This window comes from Hemiscyllium ocellatum, chromosome 5 (genome assembly GCF_020745735.1).
Source record: "Hemiscyllium ocellatum isolate sHemOce1 chromosome 5, sHemOce1.pat.X.cur, whole genome shotgun sequence".
NCBI classification, from domain to species: Eukaryota; Metazoa; Chordata; class Chondrichthyes; order Orectolobiformes; family Hemiscylliidae; genus Hemiscyllium; species Hemiscyllium ocellatum.
This window is the reverse complement of record NC_083405.1, coordinates 138279352-138299847: the sequence shown is the minus strand read 5'-3', so window position 1 is coordinate 138299847 and position 20496 is coordinate 138279352. Positions and strand designations below refer to the sequence as shown.

The following is a 20496-nucleotide window of genomic DNA, read 5'->3' as shown; positions in this document are numbered from 1 at the left end:
TGTATGATTGCTACTGGCTGTAAACCCTCTCTTTGTCCTTTCTTTTGTCTGGGACTGCACCCTGGTTGAGGTTGTGTCAATGTTGTGATCAGCCATGACGGATCAGTTTGAATGGAGGGAGCAGGACTGAGGGTTAAGCTGCCCACTGCTGTTCCTGTCTCTTACTGTAGCTGCTGCGACCCTTTAAGGTGCAGCAGGGGTTCAGTCACATGTTAACCTCGAACACTGGGGGTGGCAGTGAGAAAATGTCGGGGGGGAGGTGATCAGTCTGATTGGGCAGATGGGGCTGGTGAGGGGACATGTGGATTTGGGGAGGAGCACAGAGATGGCCAGGGCTTGGGTTGGGGAGGGTGGTGGGTGGAACTAGGGAGGGGTCAGGTAGGCATTGAGTGAGTGGGGTTGGGGGGGGGGGAGCGTGGGTGGAACTGGGGAGGGGGCGTGTGCAGTAGGGGTGGTGTGGGTGGAGCTGAGGAGGGGCATGTAGAGTTGGGGCAGGGTGGGTAAAGTTTGGGGCATGGGTGGAGTTAGGAAGGGGGCAAGTGGAGCTGGGGTGGGGCCAGATGGAGTTGGGGAGGGTATTGGGCAGAATGGGGGTGGGAGCAGGTAGAGCTGGGGAAGGAGGTGGATGGAGTTGGGGTGGGGCTTCAGTGTCGGTGGGTTGGGGCTCCCAGATTGTTGAAAGCCACAGGACATGTGGTCGTCTGATGAGTTTGAATTTAGAAAATGAGACATGACTTTATTGAAATATAAGATTCTGAAAGGTCTTGTCTGACTTGATGTGGAGAGATTATGGGGATAAGGAGGGAAAGTGCAGAATGATCTTATTGAATGGGTAAGTGACTTGATTGGCTGTAAGGCCTACTTTAGGGATTTACGGTCCAGTGTTCTGACACTCCCTGCTGTGTTGCCAGGTACATGAAAGAGTTTGGCTTCGTAATACCGGAGCGGCCGATCATTGTGGATGACATCCGTGTGCGGGGCTGTGCCAAATCTGCCATCAAGAAAGAACAGAAAATGAAATGCAGTGGAAGAGAGCCTCGTGTTGAAACTGTACGTGGGAGGGTCAAGGGTAACAGTTTTAACACAGACTAACCCGATCCCTATACATTAACCCAGTCACTGGCTAACCCCAGTCCCTGCTCATTTACTCGGTCACTGACTAACCCTGGTTTCTGTTCATAAACTCCATCATTGTCTAATCCCAGTCCCTGTTCATTTACCCAGTTACTGTCTAACCTTGGTCTTTGTTCATGAGCCCAGTGACTGACTAACCCTTTGTGGGATGTGCACTGATCTTGAATTGGCCTTGAACTGAGGCCTCGCTTGGGCCATTTCAGAGGACAGTTAAGGGTTTTCCTGTTGCTGTGCATGAGCAGTGTCGGTGGGTTGGGGCTCCCAGATTGTTGATGTACATGACCATGTACAGACAGCAGTTTTCCTTGATTTTATAATAGTCAACGATAGTCTCTATAAGGGCTGTCATGACATATCTTCAAATTCCTATGATGTGGAAGTGCCAGTGGAAGAGGTGAACAAAATCACACAACACCAGGTAATTCTCCAACAGGTTTATTTGGAAGCACTAGCTTTCAGAGCACTGCTCCTTCATCAGACAGCTAGTGGGGCAGGATGACAGGGCACAGAATTTATAGCAAAAGATCTTTAGAAGCCATTGTCCTTACTCCACACCACTGCTGGACTAGGCCTGCTGGGTGGTGAAAGAACCAACAAGAGGTTGATTTCATCCTTACCAATCTGCTGGCTGCAGATGTTGAGAGTGTGGCACTGGAAAAACACAGCAGGTCAGACAGCATTCGAGGAGCAGGAAAATCAGTGTTTCGGGCAAGAGCCCTTCATCAGGAATGAGGCTTGTGAGCCAAGGGGGTGGAGAGGTAAATGGGAGGGTGGGGGGGCTGTGGGGAAGGAAGCTGAGAGTGTGATAGGTGGATGGAGGTGGGGGTAAAGGTGATAAGTCAGAGAGGAGGGTGGAGCAGATAAATGGGAAGGAAGAGCAACAGGCAGGACAGGTCATGAGGATGGTGCTGAGCTGAAAGTTTGGAACTGGGATAAGGTGGGGGAAGGGGAAGGGGAAATGAGGAAACTGGTGATTGATGCCATGCGGTTGGAGGGTCCCAAGGCGAAAGATGAGGCGTTTTTCCTCCAGGCGTCGGGTGGTAAGGGAGTGGCAGTGGAGGAGGCCCAGGACTTGCTTGTCCTCAGCAGAGTGGGAGGAGAGTTGAAGTGTTTGGCCGTGGGGCGGTGGGGTTGATTGGTGCAGGTGTCCCGGAAATGTTCTCTGAAGTGCTCTGCAAGTAGGCGTCCAGTCTCCCCCATGTAGAGGAGAGCATCAGGAGCAACAGTCTGTCTTTGACTGTATCGGTAAGAGTAACCACTGCACAGACCTTGTGAAAAGAAAGTCCTCTCTTCAGCCGCCATCGTATTGTGTGGCACCATAACCATGCTAAATGGGACAGACTTCGAACAGATCTAGCAACTCAAGACTGAGCATCCATGACCCACTGCAGGCCATCAGCAGCAGCAGAATTGTACTCCAGTACAATCTGTAACCTTATGGCCCACTCAACCATTACCATCAAGCCAGGAGATCGACCCTGGTTCAATGGAGAGTGCAGGAGGGCATGCCAGGAGCAGCACCAGGAATACCTGAAGATGAGGTGTCAACGTAGTGAAGCCACCAAACAAGTGTCAAACAGCATAAGCAGCAATAATAGGATGTGATCTAAATCTGATATAGGAGCTGGAGACTAATATGTGATGTGATTGGGCCCAAGTATCACAGACGGCCACAGATCCACTGCCATATGTGGAACTTGTACCCTTACAGGGGATGACAATTTCTGTAGCTTCACTGAAGTCTACACCACAGAGTGTGCTGTCAGTGGATAGAGCCCCACATGCAGTGTTCCTTCTTCATCTGCTGGTGTCAGGGTCCTGAGGAGATTTCAATACACAGTCCTATATTGCAAGTTTGAAACCATAGTCACCACTCTTCCAGGTCAAGCTCCCTCTTTCCTTATTGGTTGGCAGGTGGTAAAGTGTTACTTTGATGAGGGTTATCTCGACACCGCTGTGTACCTCCTGGAGGATCTGTCATGTGATCACACAATTCCTGGACCTGCAATCATCATTGATAAAAACAGGTAGGGTGTGTGTATGTGTGTGTGTGTCCTTCTCCAGTGAACCAGATGGATTTTTGTCATAATCAAAATTATCTCACACTCACCAACACTGAGACTAACTTTCATCTCCAATCTTTTTTGACATTGAATTGAAATTCCACTTGTTGCTGTAATAGGATGTGAATCTATGTTCCTCGAGCACTAGCCCCAGGAGTGGTTCTAGTCCAGAGGCATTACAGTTAGGCCTCATGACCATACACACCTCTTCTGATTGTATAACCCTTCGAATTACCTGCACTGTTCGAGTTGTAACCTCTTTGTTTGCTCCAGAATCAATGGACGTGCCTTCAGCACCCAGGGCCATGAAACCAGTTGCCCTGAGTATCTCCTCACATGGCTCAGACTTTATGTGACAAAGTTCCAATGAAGTGCTCAGTGATGTTTTATGGGGTTAACGGTGCGAGGTAAATGCACAGTGTTATAGAGTCACAGAGTCAGAGAGATGTACAGCACGGAAACGGACCCTTCGGTCCAACCCATCCATGCCGACCAGATATCCCAACCCAATCTAGTCCCACCTGCCAGCACCCGGCCCATATCCCTCCAAACCCTTCCTATTCATATACCCATCCAAATGCCTCTTAAATGGTGCAATTGTACCAGCCTCCACCACATCTCCTGGCAGCTCATTCCATACACGTACCACCCTCTGCATGAAGGAGTTGTCCCTTAGGTCTCTTTTATATCTTTCCCCTCTCATCCTAAACCTATGCCATCTAGTTCTGGACTCCCCGACCCCAGGGAAACGACTTTGTCTATTTATCCTATCCATGCCCCTCATAATTTTGTAAACCTCTATAAGGTCACCCCTCAGCCTCCGACACTCCAGGGAAAACAGCCCCAGCCTGTTCAGCCTCTTCCTGTAGCTCAGATCCTCCAACTCTGGCAACATCCTTGTAAATCTTTTCTGAACCCTTTCAAGTTTCACAACATCTTTCCGATAGGAAGGGGACCAGAATTGCACGCAATATTCCAACAGTGGTCTAACCAATGTCCTGTACAGCTGCAATATGACCTCCCAACTCCTGTACTCAATACTCTGACCAATAAAGGAAAGCATACCAAACACCTTCTTCACTATCCTATCTGCCTGTGACTCCACTTTCAAGGAGCTATGAACCTGCACTCCAAGGTCTCTTTGTTCAGCAACGCTTGCTAGGACCTTACCATTAAGTGTATAAGTCCTGCTAAGATTTGCTTTCCCAAAATGCAGCACCTCACATTTATTTGAATTAAACTCCATCTGCTATTTCTCAGCCCATTGGCCCATATGGTCCAGATCCTGTTGTAATCTGAGGTAACCCTCTTCGCTGCCCACTACACCTCCAATTTTGGTGTCATCTGCAAATTACTAACTGTACCTCTTATGCTCGCATCCAAATCATTTATGTAAATGACAAAAAGTAGAGGACCCAGCACCGATCCTTGTGGCACTCCACTGGTCACAGGCCTCCAGTCTGAAAAACAACCCTCCACCACCAAACTCTGTCTTCTACCTTTGAGCCAGTTCTGTATCCAAATGGCTAGTTCTCCCTGCATTCTGTGAGATCTAACCTTGCTAATCAGTCTCCCATGGGGAACCTTGTCGAAAGCCTTACTCAAGTCCATATAAATCACATCTACTGCTCTTCCCTCATCAATCCTCTTTGTTACTTCTTCAAAAAACTCAATCAAGTTTGTGAGACATGATTTCCCACTCACAAAGCCATGTTGACTATCCCTAATCAGTCCTTGCCTTTCCAAATACATGTACATCCTGTCCCTCAGGATTCCCTCCAACAACTTGCCCACCATCGAGGTCAGGCTCACCGGTCTATAGTTCCCTGGCTTGTCTTTACCGCCCTTCTTAAACAGTGGCACCACATTTGCCAACCTCCAGTCTTCTGGCACCTCACCTGTGACTATCGATGATACAAATATCTTAGCAAGAGGCCCAGCAATCACTTCACTGGCTTCGCACAGAGTTCTTGGATACACCTGATCAGGTTCTGGAGATTTATCCACCTTTATGCATTTCAAGACATCCAGCACTTCCTCCTCTGTAATCTGGACATTTTGCAAGATGTCACCATCTATTTCCACAGTCTATCAGTTCTCTTCCTTTCCACTTTGCAGCACCATCCTGGTTGAAGCAGACTGTATCGCTGGTGTTACCCAGCTCGGTGATATCCAGATCACCATCGGCAGTGGGAAGCCACAGATAGTCGGACCCAAACTGGACACAATCCAGCTCTCCATCTTTTCACATCGCTTCATGAGCATTGCAGGTACAACTGACAGGAATAGAGCAGGACTAGACCGTTGGATTCATGTAAGATAATGTCATATATCTCCATCTTCCTTCAGTGAGGATGTGATGGTTTATCGATTTGAGAATATGGAATAAACGGCAGTAACCTGATATCTCAGCCTAGTCAGTGAGAATAAAACACAATCCTTCCAGAGAGTATACAAGACATATAGGTAGCAATTATATTCATAGCAGGACTCATTCAGGAGATGGTTCATTTACCCTTCTGCAGTCATATGTGACTGATTTACCCCCTGGGATTGACTGGTTAATCCTCACTGGGCTCTCTCCTTACAGAACAGATGGGTCGTATCCTACAGAGAACAGCCATCTCCACCAATATCAAGGAGCGACTGGACTTCTCTTGTGCTCTGTTTGGCCCCACAGGGGGCCTGGTGTCGAACGCCCCCCACATCCCTGTGCACCTGGGAGCCATGCAGAAGACCGTGCAGTTCCAGGTAAGGTCAGAGTTCAACAAGGAGCCTCAGTGGGGGCAGGACAGGGGCAGTGACTTTACCATAGTCATAGCTCCTCTATAGTAGTGGTATCCCAGTAGAAACTGTGGGACTGGGAACGTCTAATTTCCGCACTTAATGGAAAATCCAATTCCATTTTGATAGACAAAGGAGTGGAGGGGACATGGAATAAACAAGGAGGTTGAAGCAGTCACCAAAACCAGATCAAACATGGTCTTATTGAATCACGGTGCAGGCTCAAGGAGCCAAATGGTCACTTCTGCTGATAGGTTCTAGCGGGTACTAGGAATCTGAAATAACAATAGAAATTGGTGGAACAACTCAGCAGGTCCAGCAGCATTTTTGGAGAGAGAAGTCAAGTTACTGCACCAAGTCTGATAGAACTTCAGATTATTCCCTACCAGTCTGGCCAGGGATTGTCCTATTGCACATCCCAGAGATTCACACTTCCCTTTTGTAAAATGTTCTAAAATCATGTAGAACGATAAAGACCATTCGTCCTTTTGAGTCTTCACTAGCTCTGAGAGTCTGTACTGTTAGTCCTACTCCTCCCAATTTTTCCCCATAGGCCAGTTTTTAAAAAATCCCCTTCAAACATTTATTTAAATCCCTTTTAAAAGTAATTATTGAATCTACCTCCACTGCCCTTTCAGGCATTACGTTCCAGCTTTCAACAGACTCATTGCATGAATAGATGTTTTCTTATTTTACATCTGGTTCTTTTTGTCAACCCTTTGAAATCTGTGCCCTCCTCCCACTGCTAACAGTTTCTGTGTACTCCCTCATGACCTTTTCCTCCATGAAATAAATTAACGTAAGAACAAGGAACAAAAATGAGCCATTTGACCCACCATACAATAAGCATGTCCATAGTGTCTCTTAGTAATTTTCATAGAGGCACTACATAAAGCATTCTATCCGGCTCCATCATAACTTGGTGCAGGAACTGCTCTGCTGAGGAGTGCAGGAAACTACAGGGAGTTGTGAACACAGCCCAGAGCATCACACAAACCACCCATGGAAATCTGTTCACTCCATCCACATTCCTACCTGCCTGGGAAAGGCAGCCAACATCATCAAAGACCCCTCCCACCTGCTTATAATCTCTTCCAACTTCTTCTGTCAAGGCAGAAGATACAAACGTTAAACACATGTACCAACAGATTCAAGGAGAGTTTCTTCCCCACTGTTATTAGGCTTCTGAACGGGCCTCTCAAATTTTAAATTTAATGCTGATCTTACTCTCTGTGCACCTTCTTTGCATAACATTGTATTCCTCACTATGTTCTACTACCGACATGCACTTTCTATGGTATGACCTGCCTATACTGTACGGAAAACAAAACTTCACTGCACCCAAATATATGTGACAATAATAAATCAAATCAAAAATAAGATTGTGGCTGATCTACTTTGAACCTCACCTCTACATTCCTGCACAACTCTGACAATCTTTCATTCTCTTGGAAATCAAGAGTATCAACCTCTGCCTTAAAAACATTTAAAGATTCTGTATCCACTGACTATCATTTCAGTTTTTATTCTGCTCAGTGAGATTTATTCTTTGCCCATCACTCCATGCGCTCCATCATCCCTGGAACCATTTGAATTCTCTCCAAGAAATGGATACCCTTCCTAAAGTACAGTGACTAGAATGTGACACAGTACTCCAGCCTAACAGATGATCTAAAACGGTTTACCATAACCTTGTTTTTGGAATCTATGTCTCTATTCAAAAAGCCATGTGCTTTTTAAATGTTTTTTTCCTAGACTAGCCAACAGTTATTTCTTGTAAACCTCGACCCCACCTGTTTTACCTTGTCCTGTGCTGTTTTTGTAATCAGCACAAGCCAAGGACCATTCTCAGCTGCGAAGCCCACTGCAGCCTATCAGCCCACTTGTGTTACCCAATGAGTGGGCTTGATCATGAAGTCTCACTGTTTTTAAGCTGGTTGGCTGGGCAGCAAGGGAGGAAGATGAAAGAGAGGTTGGCAAAATGTCTGGCCTCCATCTGAAGTCTGTGTGAACCTTTTCTCCCCCTGACAGATTAATCATTTAGGTGATGACCTGAAAGAAGGTGATGTCATCCTGAGCAACCATCCCAGTGCAGGCGGCAGCCATCTTCCAGACCTGACAGTCATCACTCCGGTAAGATCTACAACTGCCTCCGATACTAGACCCAACCATCTAGAAGGACAAGGGCAGGAGATACATGGGAACAGCACAAGATTAGATACAGAGTAAAGCTCCCTGTACACTGTCCATCATCAATCACTCCCAGGACAGGGACAGCATGAAGTTAGATACAGAGTAAAGCTCCTTCTACGCTGTCCCCATCAAACCCTGAGGTTTGACAGAGATCTTCACAACCAGTAGGGAGAAACAGTCCTCATAGATGGAAGGGTTATCAATCAATGGCCATTCATTTACTGTGATTGGCAAAGACACCAGAGACGACCAGGAGAATATTTTTATACGCTGTGAGTGTTTAGGATCCGGACTGTACTGTCTGGGAGCACGGTGGGAGCCAATTCAATCATGACTTTCGAAAATGAAACTGGCTCTAAGCTGCACAGACAATTTACAGGCCTGCAGAGAATGGGCAGAAAGTTGCTCTTGCAGATGGGTCGAACCCTCCTTTGCTGCAGTTGTATAATGTTGATACTTGGGGTTCTGCTGTGCAAAGATATGGCTGTTGCATTTTCTACATTACAACCATGACAACACTTCAGAAGTGCTGCTTTGGCTGTAAAGAGAACCAGGACAACATCCTGAGGTTGTGGGAGGTGCTATGAAAGTGCAGGCTAGTATTTCTTTGTTTAACTTGGATATTCCTCTTGATTATTATCTCTGGCAGGTTTTTCGAAAAGGCGTTTCTCATGCGGTGTTTTTTGTAGCGAGCCGAGGGCACCACGCTGACATTGGGGGCATCACCCCTGGCTCCATGCCACCTCACTCCAAGCTGTTGCAAGAGGAAGGAGCTGTCTTCATTTCATTCAAGCTGGTGAAGGATGGAGTCTTCCAGGAGGAGGGTGAGTAGGAGCATTGAATCTCTCGCACTGCTCTGTTAATGTTCTCGTTCAGCTCAGCCCCACTTGATTGAGCAATCGGCCCTCAGTGATATAGGAGGGTAGGGGTGGGAGTGAACCAAATCATCCAGCTTCAGTCTGTATTGAGTGACTCCTCCGCCACTTCCTTTCCTCCTATTGCCCTGACCCCTTCAGAGTGTGTGGATGTCTAATAGGAGCCCTCAAATTTGAGAATTAATTCATCAAAAGATTGTCTGCTGCTTTTTGTGTTTCGGTAAATTACATTTGTGCCCTACAGTCAAAACTACTGACCCGAAAAGTGGCAATTTCTGTGATAAGTTGCAGTGAGGAGCAGGAGGAGGCCATTCAGCCCCTCAAACCTGTTCTTCAATTCAATTCGACCCATTTACCCAGATAGGGTTTAAATGTCTTCATCCTTTCACCCAACAAAAATCTAACAGTTCTTACGCTAACCTGAAACATTAACTCTGTATCTCTCTGTCTCTCTACAGATTTGGGCCAGACCTGCTGAGTTTCTCCAGTGCTTTGATTTTTATTTCAGAAGTTGATCTATCTCTGTCTTGAAAGTTCCAATTAACCCCCACTGACGTTCTCAGGGGAGAGATTTCCAGATTTGCACTGCCCTCTGCTTCCTGAATAACCTGTGAATGGCCTTCCTTGATTTTAAAATGACACTCTGTAACCCCACCGACAGAACTAGTTTCTGTTTAATGCTGTTGTTTTAATCCCAGCTGATATTAATGTTGGATAAGTCAGATCCCGGAGTGAAACCTGGCTTATAAATCATAAAATTTATTTTTCTTTTGCAATTTGGTTACTGTGGTCGTCAGACACTGAACCTATTCATATGAGGCTGCCAATGTACTTTAAAAATAACATAAGGGTATTACAAAAAGAAAGCAAAAAAATACAAAAGATGTATAATATTCAACTCATTTTCCCGGCAACATTCTTTACAGACACTCAACCCAGTGAAGTATCATGCTTTTCCTTAACTTTAAAATTTATTAATCACCTGATAAATCCGCAAGCAATGTCTATCATCGAATTTATGCACATTCACCAGTTCTGATTCTCTATCTTACCATTTCTTTCCTGGGACAGACAGACCCACGCTAACTCTTTAATATTTCCTCACTGAATACTAACAAAACCTTCAAGCTGCTCTGTGGCCCATCTGTTGGAATGAATCTTTACTTCTGAACTGAAGCAGCTTCTGCCCTCCACCCTCTCCATCTGTTTCCCTCTGGGTCACAAATCGTACCTGAGTAAGCGCTTCAGCATTATCTGGTCAAGTAGCTTGACTGGTTAGTTAGCTTAAGTCACATGTCTTTCTGGGCATGCTGTTTTGACCCAATGCTGAAAAAAAAGAGTCTCTGACCCATTTAAAAGCACAAGTCATTTTTACAGAACTGAAAAGGAAAACCATTTCCTTCTCAAACATAAGTTCCCAAATAATATTAATATATTCCTTCACTACGCAATTGAATTGTTTTATTACCTGAATCCTCTGATCGGATCACCCTTTAATCTTTTGCAGTCAAAGGAACATAGGCCTTTCCAGATAAACAGAAATTTATAGTTAGCAGGTTATTATTCTTTCTACTCTTTAAAAAGCAACTGTACTTTGACTCACATCGTTGCTTTTTGTCTGAACCTGAAGTCCCTGATTCTCAAGAACCAGTTAGCTTGTCTTTTACAATGACGGTGAAATTAGCATCATCACCTTTCCAGGATGTGAATACCGGATTTGAGCAATCTTAATGAAAATATTTTGCCTCGCCTTCCCCCTGGGTATATTGCCAGTGAACTTGAAGATTTGACCTTATGTTATAGACCCACTCAGCAGAGGGAATAAATTCTCATTTTTCAATATTTCAGAATTTCTCATCATCTCATTAACATTTGCTATGTCACACTCACTGGAATTTAGAAGAATGGCGGGGGGAGGATCTCATAGAAATGTGTAAAATCCTGATGGGAATAGACAGGCTAGGTGTGGGAAGAATCTTCCCAATGCTGGGGAAGTCCAAAACTAAGGGTCAAATTTAAAAATAGGAGGTAGGCCATTTAGGACTGAGATGAGGAAGAATTTCTTCACTCGGAGCTGTGAAGCTGTGCAATTCTCTCCCACAGGAAACTGTTGGGCCAGTTTGTTAGATATATTCAGAAGGGAGCTGGACGTGGCCCTTGGGGCTAAAGAGATTGAGGGGTATGTGGAGAGGGTGGGAGTGGGATACTGAGATTGCACGATCAGCCGTGATCATGTTGAATGGTGGTCCCGGCTCGAAGGGCCGAATGGTCTACAATTGCTCCTATTTTTCATGTTTCTATGTTTTTTTCTTAACCTTTTCTGCTCCAAGGGGAACAGTCCAACTTTTCCATTTTTCACTCGTGATAGAAATTCCTCTTCCCTGGAACATTCTGGTATAAATCCTCTAATGCCTTTTCATCTTTCCCGAAATAAGGCTCCCAGAATTTCATTTTAAATTATTTGTTCCTTCCATGTGAGAATTGCTGGCTGGGCCAGCATTTATTGCTCTTGAGAAGGCGGTAGTGAGCTGCCTTCTTGAACCACTGTTGTCCTTGTGCTATAGATAGACCCACATCGTTGTTAGTGAGGGAATTCCAGAATTGTGAGCCAGTGACAGTGAAGTAGTGGGGATATATTTCCAAGTCAAAATGGTGAGTGGCTCGGAGTGGAACTTGCAAAGTGTGGTGTTCCCATGGGTTCTGTACAGTTCAATAATAGTAACAAATAGGATTGTTTTGTTTTTATTATTCCTTTTGTTGATGGGATGTGGGTGCCACTGGGTGAGCCAGCATTTATTGTCCATCCTTTCAACTGAGTGTGTTGCTAGGGCATTTCAGAGGGCTGTTGAGAGTCAGCTGCTGCGCTGTGGGTCTGGAGTCACATGTAGGCCACATGTAGACACATGCCCTTCCCTGAAGGACATTTAGTGAAGCCTATGTGTTTTTACAGCAATCAAGAATGATTTAATGATTGTATCAGATTTTTCGTATCAGATTTTTCATTTCAGACTTTAATGAATTGAAGTTTCACCTCCCGCCATGATGAGATCCAAACTCATGTCCCCAGAACTTTCGCCTGGCTTACCAGTTCAGTGATGTTACCATTATGTTACCACCTTCCCTTGGAGTCACAGATATGCTATGATGCAAGATAAGGCTATTTGGCCCATCCTGTCTGCACTGGTTCTTTTACCCAGTACCATTTCCTGCCATTTCCTTATATCCCTGAACACCATTTCCAAGCAAATAATCATCCAATACTCTTCTTGACTGCTTCAGTTGAAGCTGCCTCCCCTACATTTCCAGGCAGTGCGATCCAGACCCTAACTACTCGCCGAGTGAGAAGATTTTTTTTCTCTATCACTCCTTGCTTCATTTAGACGTCGCATTAAGGCTATTTCCTTTCTTTTTTTTCACTTCTACAAATGTGAAAAGCCACTCCATATCTACTCTGTCTAGCCCCTTTCTGAGCCCCATCCCTCTCAGCTGCCTTCTCTTCAGGGAGAACACAGTCTCAGCATCTTCAATCTACCCTCATCCCTGAAGTTTCTCATTCCAGGAACCAATCCCAAAAATCACTTTCTGCACTCTTTCTAATGCATTCACATCTTTCCTATAATGTGGGGCCCACACCTGTACACAATATTCCAGCTGAGGATGAACAAATATCTTGTACAAGTTCACATCATCCCCCTGCAATTGTAATCTCTGCCCCTATTAATAAAGCTGAGGATACTCTCAGCTTTATTAACTGTTCTCTCCCCCAGTCCTGCCACCTTCAATGATCTGTGACATATACCCCCAAGACCCTCTGCTCCTGCACCTCTTTTAGAATTTGTATTCTCTATATTGTCTTCCAATGTTCTTCCAACCAAAGTGCATCACCTCACACTTCTCTACATTGAACCCCATTTGCCTTCTCTCTGCCTCCACCACCACCGTGTGTTACAAAGTTGAAAGCATATACTGTACCTTTAAGAGAGAGTGAAAACTGAAAGCTGGCAAGCGCCTGTCATGTGACTGACTCGCAGTAACAGAGTGTGCTAGAAAATTGAAAGATATAGCATTTTGTTGTAACCTAGATACCTCAGTTTTTCCACAGGAGTTCGAATTTAACCAATCAGTTTAAATTCTGCCTCACGATACTAAAACCCAATCAAATTTGAATTTTACTGTTTTCACACCATTGAACCAATGAAACGATACGATGTTTGGGGTATAAAAAAAGCAGGCATTTTGGACAGTTAGCCAGAAAGAACATCAACTGCCATTGAAAGACTGCTATTCACCACACTCTCTGTCAAAGATCCCTGTTTCACATGAAACATCTTTGCAGGAGAAGACCGAAGATGACCCAGGGAGGAAGATCGACACTGGAGGTGACAGCCACTGTCTGGTTTGGAAAACATCAAGTTGCTGTAAATTTAATAGGGGCTTTATTGTGTCAGTATATTGTTATAGAGTGGGAGATGAATAACAAACCTTTAAGAGAGAGGAGGCTTAGAGTTGTAAATAGTTGTTGTTTAATTTTCATTCTAGTGTTAAAGAATAAAATGTTTTTTCTTTAAATAATGGAATTTAGGTAGTTCTCTCACTCATACTTTAACAGATTATGAGGCGAGATACGCTTTTTTGTGCATTTGTTAATTATCAGAAGGGCTTACCGCCGTGTCGTAACACTTGTCAGTGTCCTCTTTCGAGTCCCACACACAGTTTACAATTCTTTCAAGTTTAGTGTCATCTGCAAACTTGGAATTAACTCTCATTAATATCTATGAGGAAAAGCAGGGGTTCCAATACTGACCCCTGACCTCTGCTACAAACTTCCCCCATTTTGAAATCTATCCATTGACCAACATTGTATTGAAATGTAGTCTTCAGCTCCCTCATGTATAAACTGGGACAGTGACAGTATAAGGGACTGCAAGAAGCAAACCTTTCTGGATTGTGTTCAGGAGAGTTTCTTACAGCAGTATTTAGCCAAAAAAAAACAAGACAGGATGTATTGTTGGACCTGGTTCTTAGAAATGGGATGGGCACAGTGGATCAAATGTCAGTGAGGGAACATTGTGGAGACTGTTGTTACAACACAGTGGCGAACCTTTCTATTAATTAAACCAAACAACCAGAAAAGCTCACCTCTCCTCGTAATCTGTTAAAGTATGAGTGACAGAGAACTCCCAAATTCTACTATTTAAAGAAAATAATAACAATTTCTTCTTTAACTCTAAAAGTGAACATTAAACAACAACCATTCACAACTCTAAGCCTTCCTTTCTCTGAACTGCTTATTACCTGCTTCCAATTCTAAAACAATATGCTGTTCTAATTAAGCACTTACTAAAATTACATCAACTTAATTTCAAAACCACACAGCGGCTGTCACCTTCAGTGTCTTTCTTCTTCTGGCTGAAGATCTCCCTGGGTTGTCTTCTTTTTTACTGTGAAGATGTTTCATATGAAAAGGTACCTTTGATAGAGAGTGTTTCCTAATTTCTTGGTTCTCTCTAGATGGCAGTCACTCTCTCTCTGATTTTCAAAATGCCTGCTTTTTTATACCCCCAGCATCAGATCATCTTATTGGTTCAATGTTGGCAAAACAATAAATTCAAACTCGATTGGTTTTTAGTATTGTGGGGCATAATTTAAACTGATTAACTTTGAATTATTGTCAAAACAGCAACCAACTCAGGCATCCATTTCACAACCAAATGTTATATATTTTCAATTTTCCAGTACACTCTGAGACTGCCATTTAGTCATGTGCTTGTAATCATATACACATGCTTGAAAGGCATTCATTCTGTCTTAAAGTATAGTACACGCCTTCAATTTCATAATACCTCCCCTCTTAAGAAAAAATGAACCACATTAAGGAAAAGATGACTTTATGTTTTTCTAATTCTTAATCCCATTACAATGAAATCCTTAGGCCATTAATCTAAGTTCATAGTAATTTCTGCGCACAAGTATATAACATTGGAATCTGTCCAATATTATCTCTCTTTTTTCCTTTTAAGTCTGCGAAAACGTATCTGCTATCACATTTTTATGACCCCCAACATGTGAAACTTTGAAGAATTTAAAAACATTTGGTGTAGCTAAAACTAGTGCAGTGGTTAACATTGCTTTTAAATTCTCAAAGGCCTCCCAGCATTGTTCTGTCCACTGAAATTTTATGTTCTTCTTTAGTAAATCTGTTAATGGTGCCACCATGCTGCTGAAGTTTGGAACAAACTTCTGGTAGAATCCGCTTAGAACCAAAAATCGAAGCACCTCTTTCTTTGAGATTGATTGTGGAAATTCCTCGATGGCCTTCATCTTTGTGTTCCTTTGGGTCAACCTTCTATGACCATGTTATGTCCCAAGAGCGTCACCTCTGCCTTTGCGAATACTGTTTTCTTTAAGTTTATCACCAGTTTTGCTTCTCGTAATCGTTCAAAGAACTCTGCAACTGTACCGTGTAGTCTTTCCATGACTCGCTAAAGATCACTACATCATCCAGATAAATTTGTTAATCCGGCCACAACTCTGCTCATGAGTCTTTGGAATGTAGTTGGTGCATTCTTCATTCCAAAGGCATGACTTTGAATTGATAGAGCCCATTTGGGGTGACAAATGCAGAAACTACTTTCACTTTCTCTGATAAAGGTACCTGACAGTTACCACAAACTGATGTAAGTGATGTAAGTGGCTTGTCCAACTTTCTCTATAGAGTCTTCCAATCTTGGTATTGGGTATGAGTCTGATTTAGTTATGGCGTTGACCTTCCAATAGTCCACACAACATCGTTGACTCCTGTTAGGTTTGGGAACTAACACGATCAGCGAACTCCACCCACTCTGACTTGGTTCGATGAAATCTCTATTGAGCATTACATCCACTTCCTTCTGGACCTGTGTGGCTTTCAGAGGATTAAGTCTATAGGGGTGTTGTTTTAGCGGAACAGCATTCCCTACTTCCACCCCATTGCACAGAAGTATTAGTTCTCCCCATTTTATTCCTGTATATGGCCTCATACTCCTGCAGTAAAAAATGAGGTCTGCAGATGCTGGAGATCACAGCTGCAAATGTGTTGCTGGTCAAAGCACAGCAGGTTAGGCAGCATCTCAGGAATAGAGAATTCGACGTTTCGAGCATAAGCCCTTCATCAGGAATAAGAGAGAGAGAGCCAAGCCGGCTGAGATAAAAGGTAGGGAGGAGGGACTAGGGGGAGGGGCGATGGAGGTGGGATAGGTGGAAGGAGGTCAAGGTGAGGGTGATAGGCCGGAGTGGGGTGGGGGCGGAGAGGTCAGGAAGAGGATTGCAGGTTAGGAGGGCGGTGCTGAGTTGAGGGAACCGACTGAGACAAGGTGGGGGGAGGGGAAATGAGGAAGCTGGAGAAATCTGAATTCATACCTTGTGGTTGGAGGGTTCCCAGGCGGAAGATGAGGCGCTCCTCCTCCAGCCGTCGTGTAGTTGTGTTCTGCCGGTGGAGGAGTCCAAGGACCTGCATGTCCTCGGTGGAGTGGGAGGGAGAGTTAAAGTGTTGAGCCACGGGGTGATTGGGTTGGTTGGTTCGGGCGGCCCAGAGGTGTTCTCTGAAGCGTTCCGCAAGTAAGCGGCCTGTCTCACCAATATAGAGGAGGCCACATCGGGTGCAGCGGATGCAATAGATGATGTGTGTGGAGGTACAGGTGAACTTGTGGCGGATATGGAAGGATCCCTTGGGGCCTTGGAGGGAAGTGAGTGTGGAGGTGTGGGCGCAAGTTTTACATTTCCTGCGGTTGCAGGGGAAGGTGCCGGGGGTGGAGGTTGGGTTGGTGGGGGGTGTGGATCTGACAAGGGAGTCACGAAGGGAGTGGTCCTTGCGGAACGCTGATAGGGGAGGGGAGGGAAATATATCCTTGGTGGTGGGGTCCGTTTGGAGGTGGCGGAAATGGCGGCGGATAATACGTTGTATGCGCAGGTTGGTGGGGTGGTAGGTGAGAACCAGTGGGGTTCTGTCTTGGTGGCGGTTGGAGGAGCGGGGCTCAAGGGCGGAGGAGCGGGAAGTGGAGGAGATGCGGTGGAGGGCATCGTCGATCACGTCTGGGGGGAATCTGCGGTCCTTGAAGAAGGAGGCCATCTGGGTTGTGCGGTGTTGGAATTGGTCCTCCTGGGAGCAGATGCGGCGGAGACGAAGGAATTGGGAATATGGGATGGCGTTTTTACAGGGGCAGGGTGGGAGGAGGTGTAGTCCAGGTAGCTGTGGGAGTCAGTCGGTTTATAATAGATGTCTGTGTTGAGTCGGTCGCCCGAGATAGAAATGGAAAGGTCTAGGAAGGGGAGGGAGGAGTCTGAGACAGTCCAGGTGAATTTCAGGTCGGGATGGAAGGTGTTAGTAAAGTTGATGAACTGTTCAACCTCCTCGTGGGAGCACGAGGCAGCGCCGATACAGTCATCGATGTAGCGGAGGAAAAGATGGGGGGTGGTGCCAGTGTAGTTGCGGAAGATGGACTGTTCCACATATCCTACAAAGAGGCAGGCATAGCTGGGGCCCATGCGGGTGCCCATGGCAACTCCTTTAGTTTGGAGGAAGTGGGAGGATTGAAAAGAGAAGTTATTCAGGGTGAGGACCAGTTCAGTCAGTCGAAGGAGGGTGTCAGTGGAAGGGTACTGGTTAGTGCGGCGGGAAAGGAAGAAGCGGAGGGCTTTGAGTCCTTCGTGATGGGGGATGGAGGTGTACAGGGACTGGATGTCCATAGTGAAAATAAGGCGTTGGGGACCGGGGAAGCGAAAATCCTGGAGGAGGTGGAGGGCGTGGGTGGTGTCCCGAACGTAGGTGGGGAGTTCTTGGACTAAAGGGGACAGGACCGTGTCGAGGTATTGGGAGATGAGTTCGGTGGGGCAGGAGCAGGCTGAGACAATGGGTCGGCCGGGGCAGGCAGGTTTGTGGATTTTGGGCAGGAGTTTTCCTTGGTGGTGGGGTCCGTTTGGAGGTGGCGGAAATGGCGGCGGATAATATTTTCCTTGGTGGTGGGGTTGCCTGCCCCGGCCGACCCATTGTCTCAGCCTGCTCCTGCCCCACCGAACTCATCTCCCAATACCTCGACACGGTCCTGTCCCCTTTAGTCCAAGAACTCCCCACCTACGTTCGGGACACCACCCACGCCCTCCACCTCCTCCAGGATTTTCGCTTCCCCGGTCCCCAACGCCTTATTTTCACTATGGACATCCAGTCCCTGTACACCTCCATCCCCCATCACGAAGGACTCAAAGCCCTCCGCTTCTTCCTTTCCCGCCGCACTAACCAGTACCCTTCCACTGACACCCTCCTTCGACTGACTGAACTGGTCCTCACCCTGAATAACTTCTCTTTTCAATCCTCCCACTTCCTCCAAACTAAAGGAGTTGCCATGGGCACCCGCATGGGCCCCAGCTATGCCTGCCTCTTTGTAGGATATGTGGAACAGTCCATCTTCCGCAACTACACTGGCACCACCCCCCACCTTTTCCTCCGCTACATCGATGACTGTATCGGCGCTGCCTCGTGCTCCCACGAGGAGGTTGAACAGTTCATCAACTTTACTAACACCTTCCATCCCGACCTGAAATTCACCTGGACTGTCTCAGACTCCTCCCTCCCCTTCCTAGACCTTTCCATTTCTATCTCGGGCGACCGACTCAACACAGACATCTATTATAAACCGACTGACTCCCACAGCTACCTGGACTACACCTCCTCCCACCCTGCCCCCTGTAAAAACGCCATCCCATATTCCCAATTCCTTCGTCTCCGCCGCATCTGCTCCCAGGAGGACCAATTCCAACACCGCACAACCCAGATGGCCTCCTTCTTCAAGGACCGCAGATTCCCCCCAGACGTGATCGACGATGCCCTCCACCGCATCTCCTCCACTTCCCGCTCCTCCGCCCTTGAGCCCCGCTCCTCCAACCGCCACCAAGACAGAACCCCACTGGTTCTCACCTACCACCCCACCAACCTGCGCATACAACGTATTATCCGCCGCCATTTCCGCCACCTCCAAACGGACCCCACCACCAAGGATATATTTCCCTCCCCTCCCCTATCAGCGTTCCGCAAGGACCACTCCCTTCGTGACTCCCTTGTCAGATCCACACCCCCCACCAACCCAACCTCCACCCCCGGCACCTTCCCCTGCAACCGCAGGAAATGTAAAACTTGCGCCCACACCTCCACACTCACTTCCCTCCAAGGCCCCAAGGGATCCTTCCATATCCGCCACAAGTTCACCTGTACCTCCACACACATCATCTATTGCATCCGCTGCACCCGATGTGGCCTCCTCTATATTGGTGAGACAGGCCGCTTACTTGCGGAACGCTTCAGAGAACACCTCTGGGCCGCCCGAACCAACCAACCCAATCACCCCGTGGCTCAACACTTTAACTCTCCCTCCCACTCCACCGAGGACATGCAGGTCCTTGGACTCCTCCACCGGCAGAACACAACTACACGACGGCTGGAGGAGGAGCGCCTCATCTTCCGCCTGGGAACCCTCCAACCACAAGGTATGAATTCAGATTTCTCCAGCTTCCTCATTTCCCCTCCCCCCACCTTGTCTCAGTCGGTTCCCTCAACTCAGCACCGCCCTCCTAACCTGCAATCCTCTTCCTGACCTCTCCGCCCCCACCCCACTCCGGCCTATCACCCTCACCTTGACCTCCTTCCACCTATCCCACCTCCATCGCCCCTCCCCCTAGTCCCTCCTCCCTACCTTTTATCTCAGCCGGCTTGGCTCTCTCTCTCTTATTCCTGATGAAGGGCTTATGCTCGAAACGTCGAATTCTCTATTCCTGAGATGCTGCCTAACCTGCTGTGCTTTGACCAGCAACACATTTGCAGCTCATACTCCTGCAATAAACCTTTCAACTGGATTCTTTGCTCCTGAGACGGATAGTTCACTAACCTATCCCAGCCCTCAAGGACTTCCTTATTATTTAACATACTTTGAGGCACATCAAACTCCAGACCATCTGGATTTGATTCCTCTCTGCGGGGCAGAGTGTTTCTCCAGTTCCCTATCTCTATTATAATCAACATATTCACATGACATACGCGATAGCAATTTTTTGATCCAGCATCTCTACCAGATAGTTTACCTGACTTAATTTTTTCTCAATTTGATAGGGACCACTAAACTTGGCTTTGAAGGGATCTCCTGCCACTGGTAACAATACTAATACATCATCATCAAGGGAAAATGTTATGGCATCATCAAGGCTCACTCACATACCTGATTTAATCTCTCCTTCACCTCCAATACATAATCAAAGTGTGATAGTCCTCTCGATTTCTCTTTTATTAATTTCAAAGGCCGTCTCACTTCATGTCTGAATATTAACTCAAAGGGCGTAAACTGATTCATTTGCAGCATCTCTAATGGTAAACAGTACGAATGGGATACCTTTATCCCAATCACTCTTAACAGTCTTCAGGATCT

At 46.2% G+C, this 20496-nt stretch overlaps 1 protein-coding gene across 1 annotated transcript in view; it reads left to right on the top strand.

Moving 5' to 3' along the window:
- The window catches only part of oplah (5-oxoprolinase, ATP-hydrolysing), a 65671-nt gene that overhangs the window by 33528 nt on the left and 11647 nt on the right, over nt 1-20496 (top strand). Inside the window, exons 15-20 of the mRNA XM_060825676.1 lie at nt 912-1050; nt 3049-3161; nt 5316-5467; nt 5788-5948; nt 8013-8114; nt 8824-8998. Of these exons, the coding sequence (XP_060681659.1) occupies nt 912-1050; nt 3049-3161; nt 5316-5467; nt 5788-5948; nt 8013-8114; nt 8824-8998 (842 nt within the window). The remainder of the gene's footprint in view (nt 1-911; nt 1051-3048; nt 3162-5315; nt 5468-5787; nt 5949-8012; nt 8115-8823; nt 8999-20496) is intronic.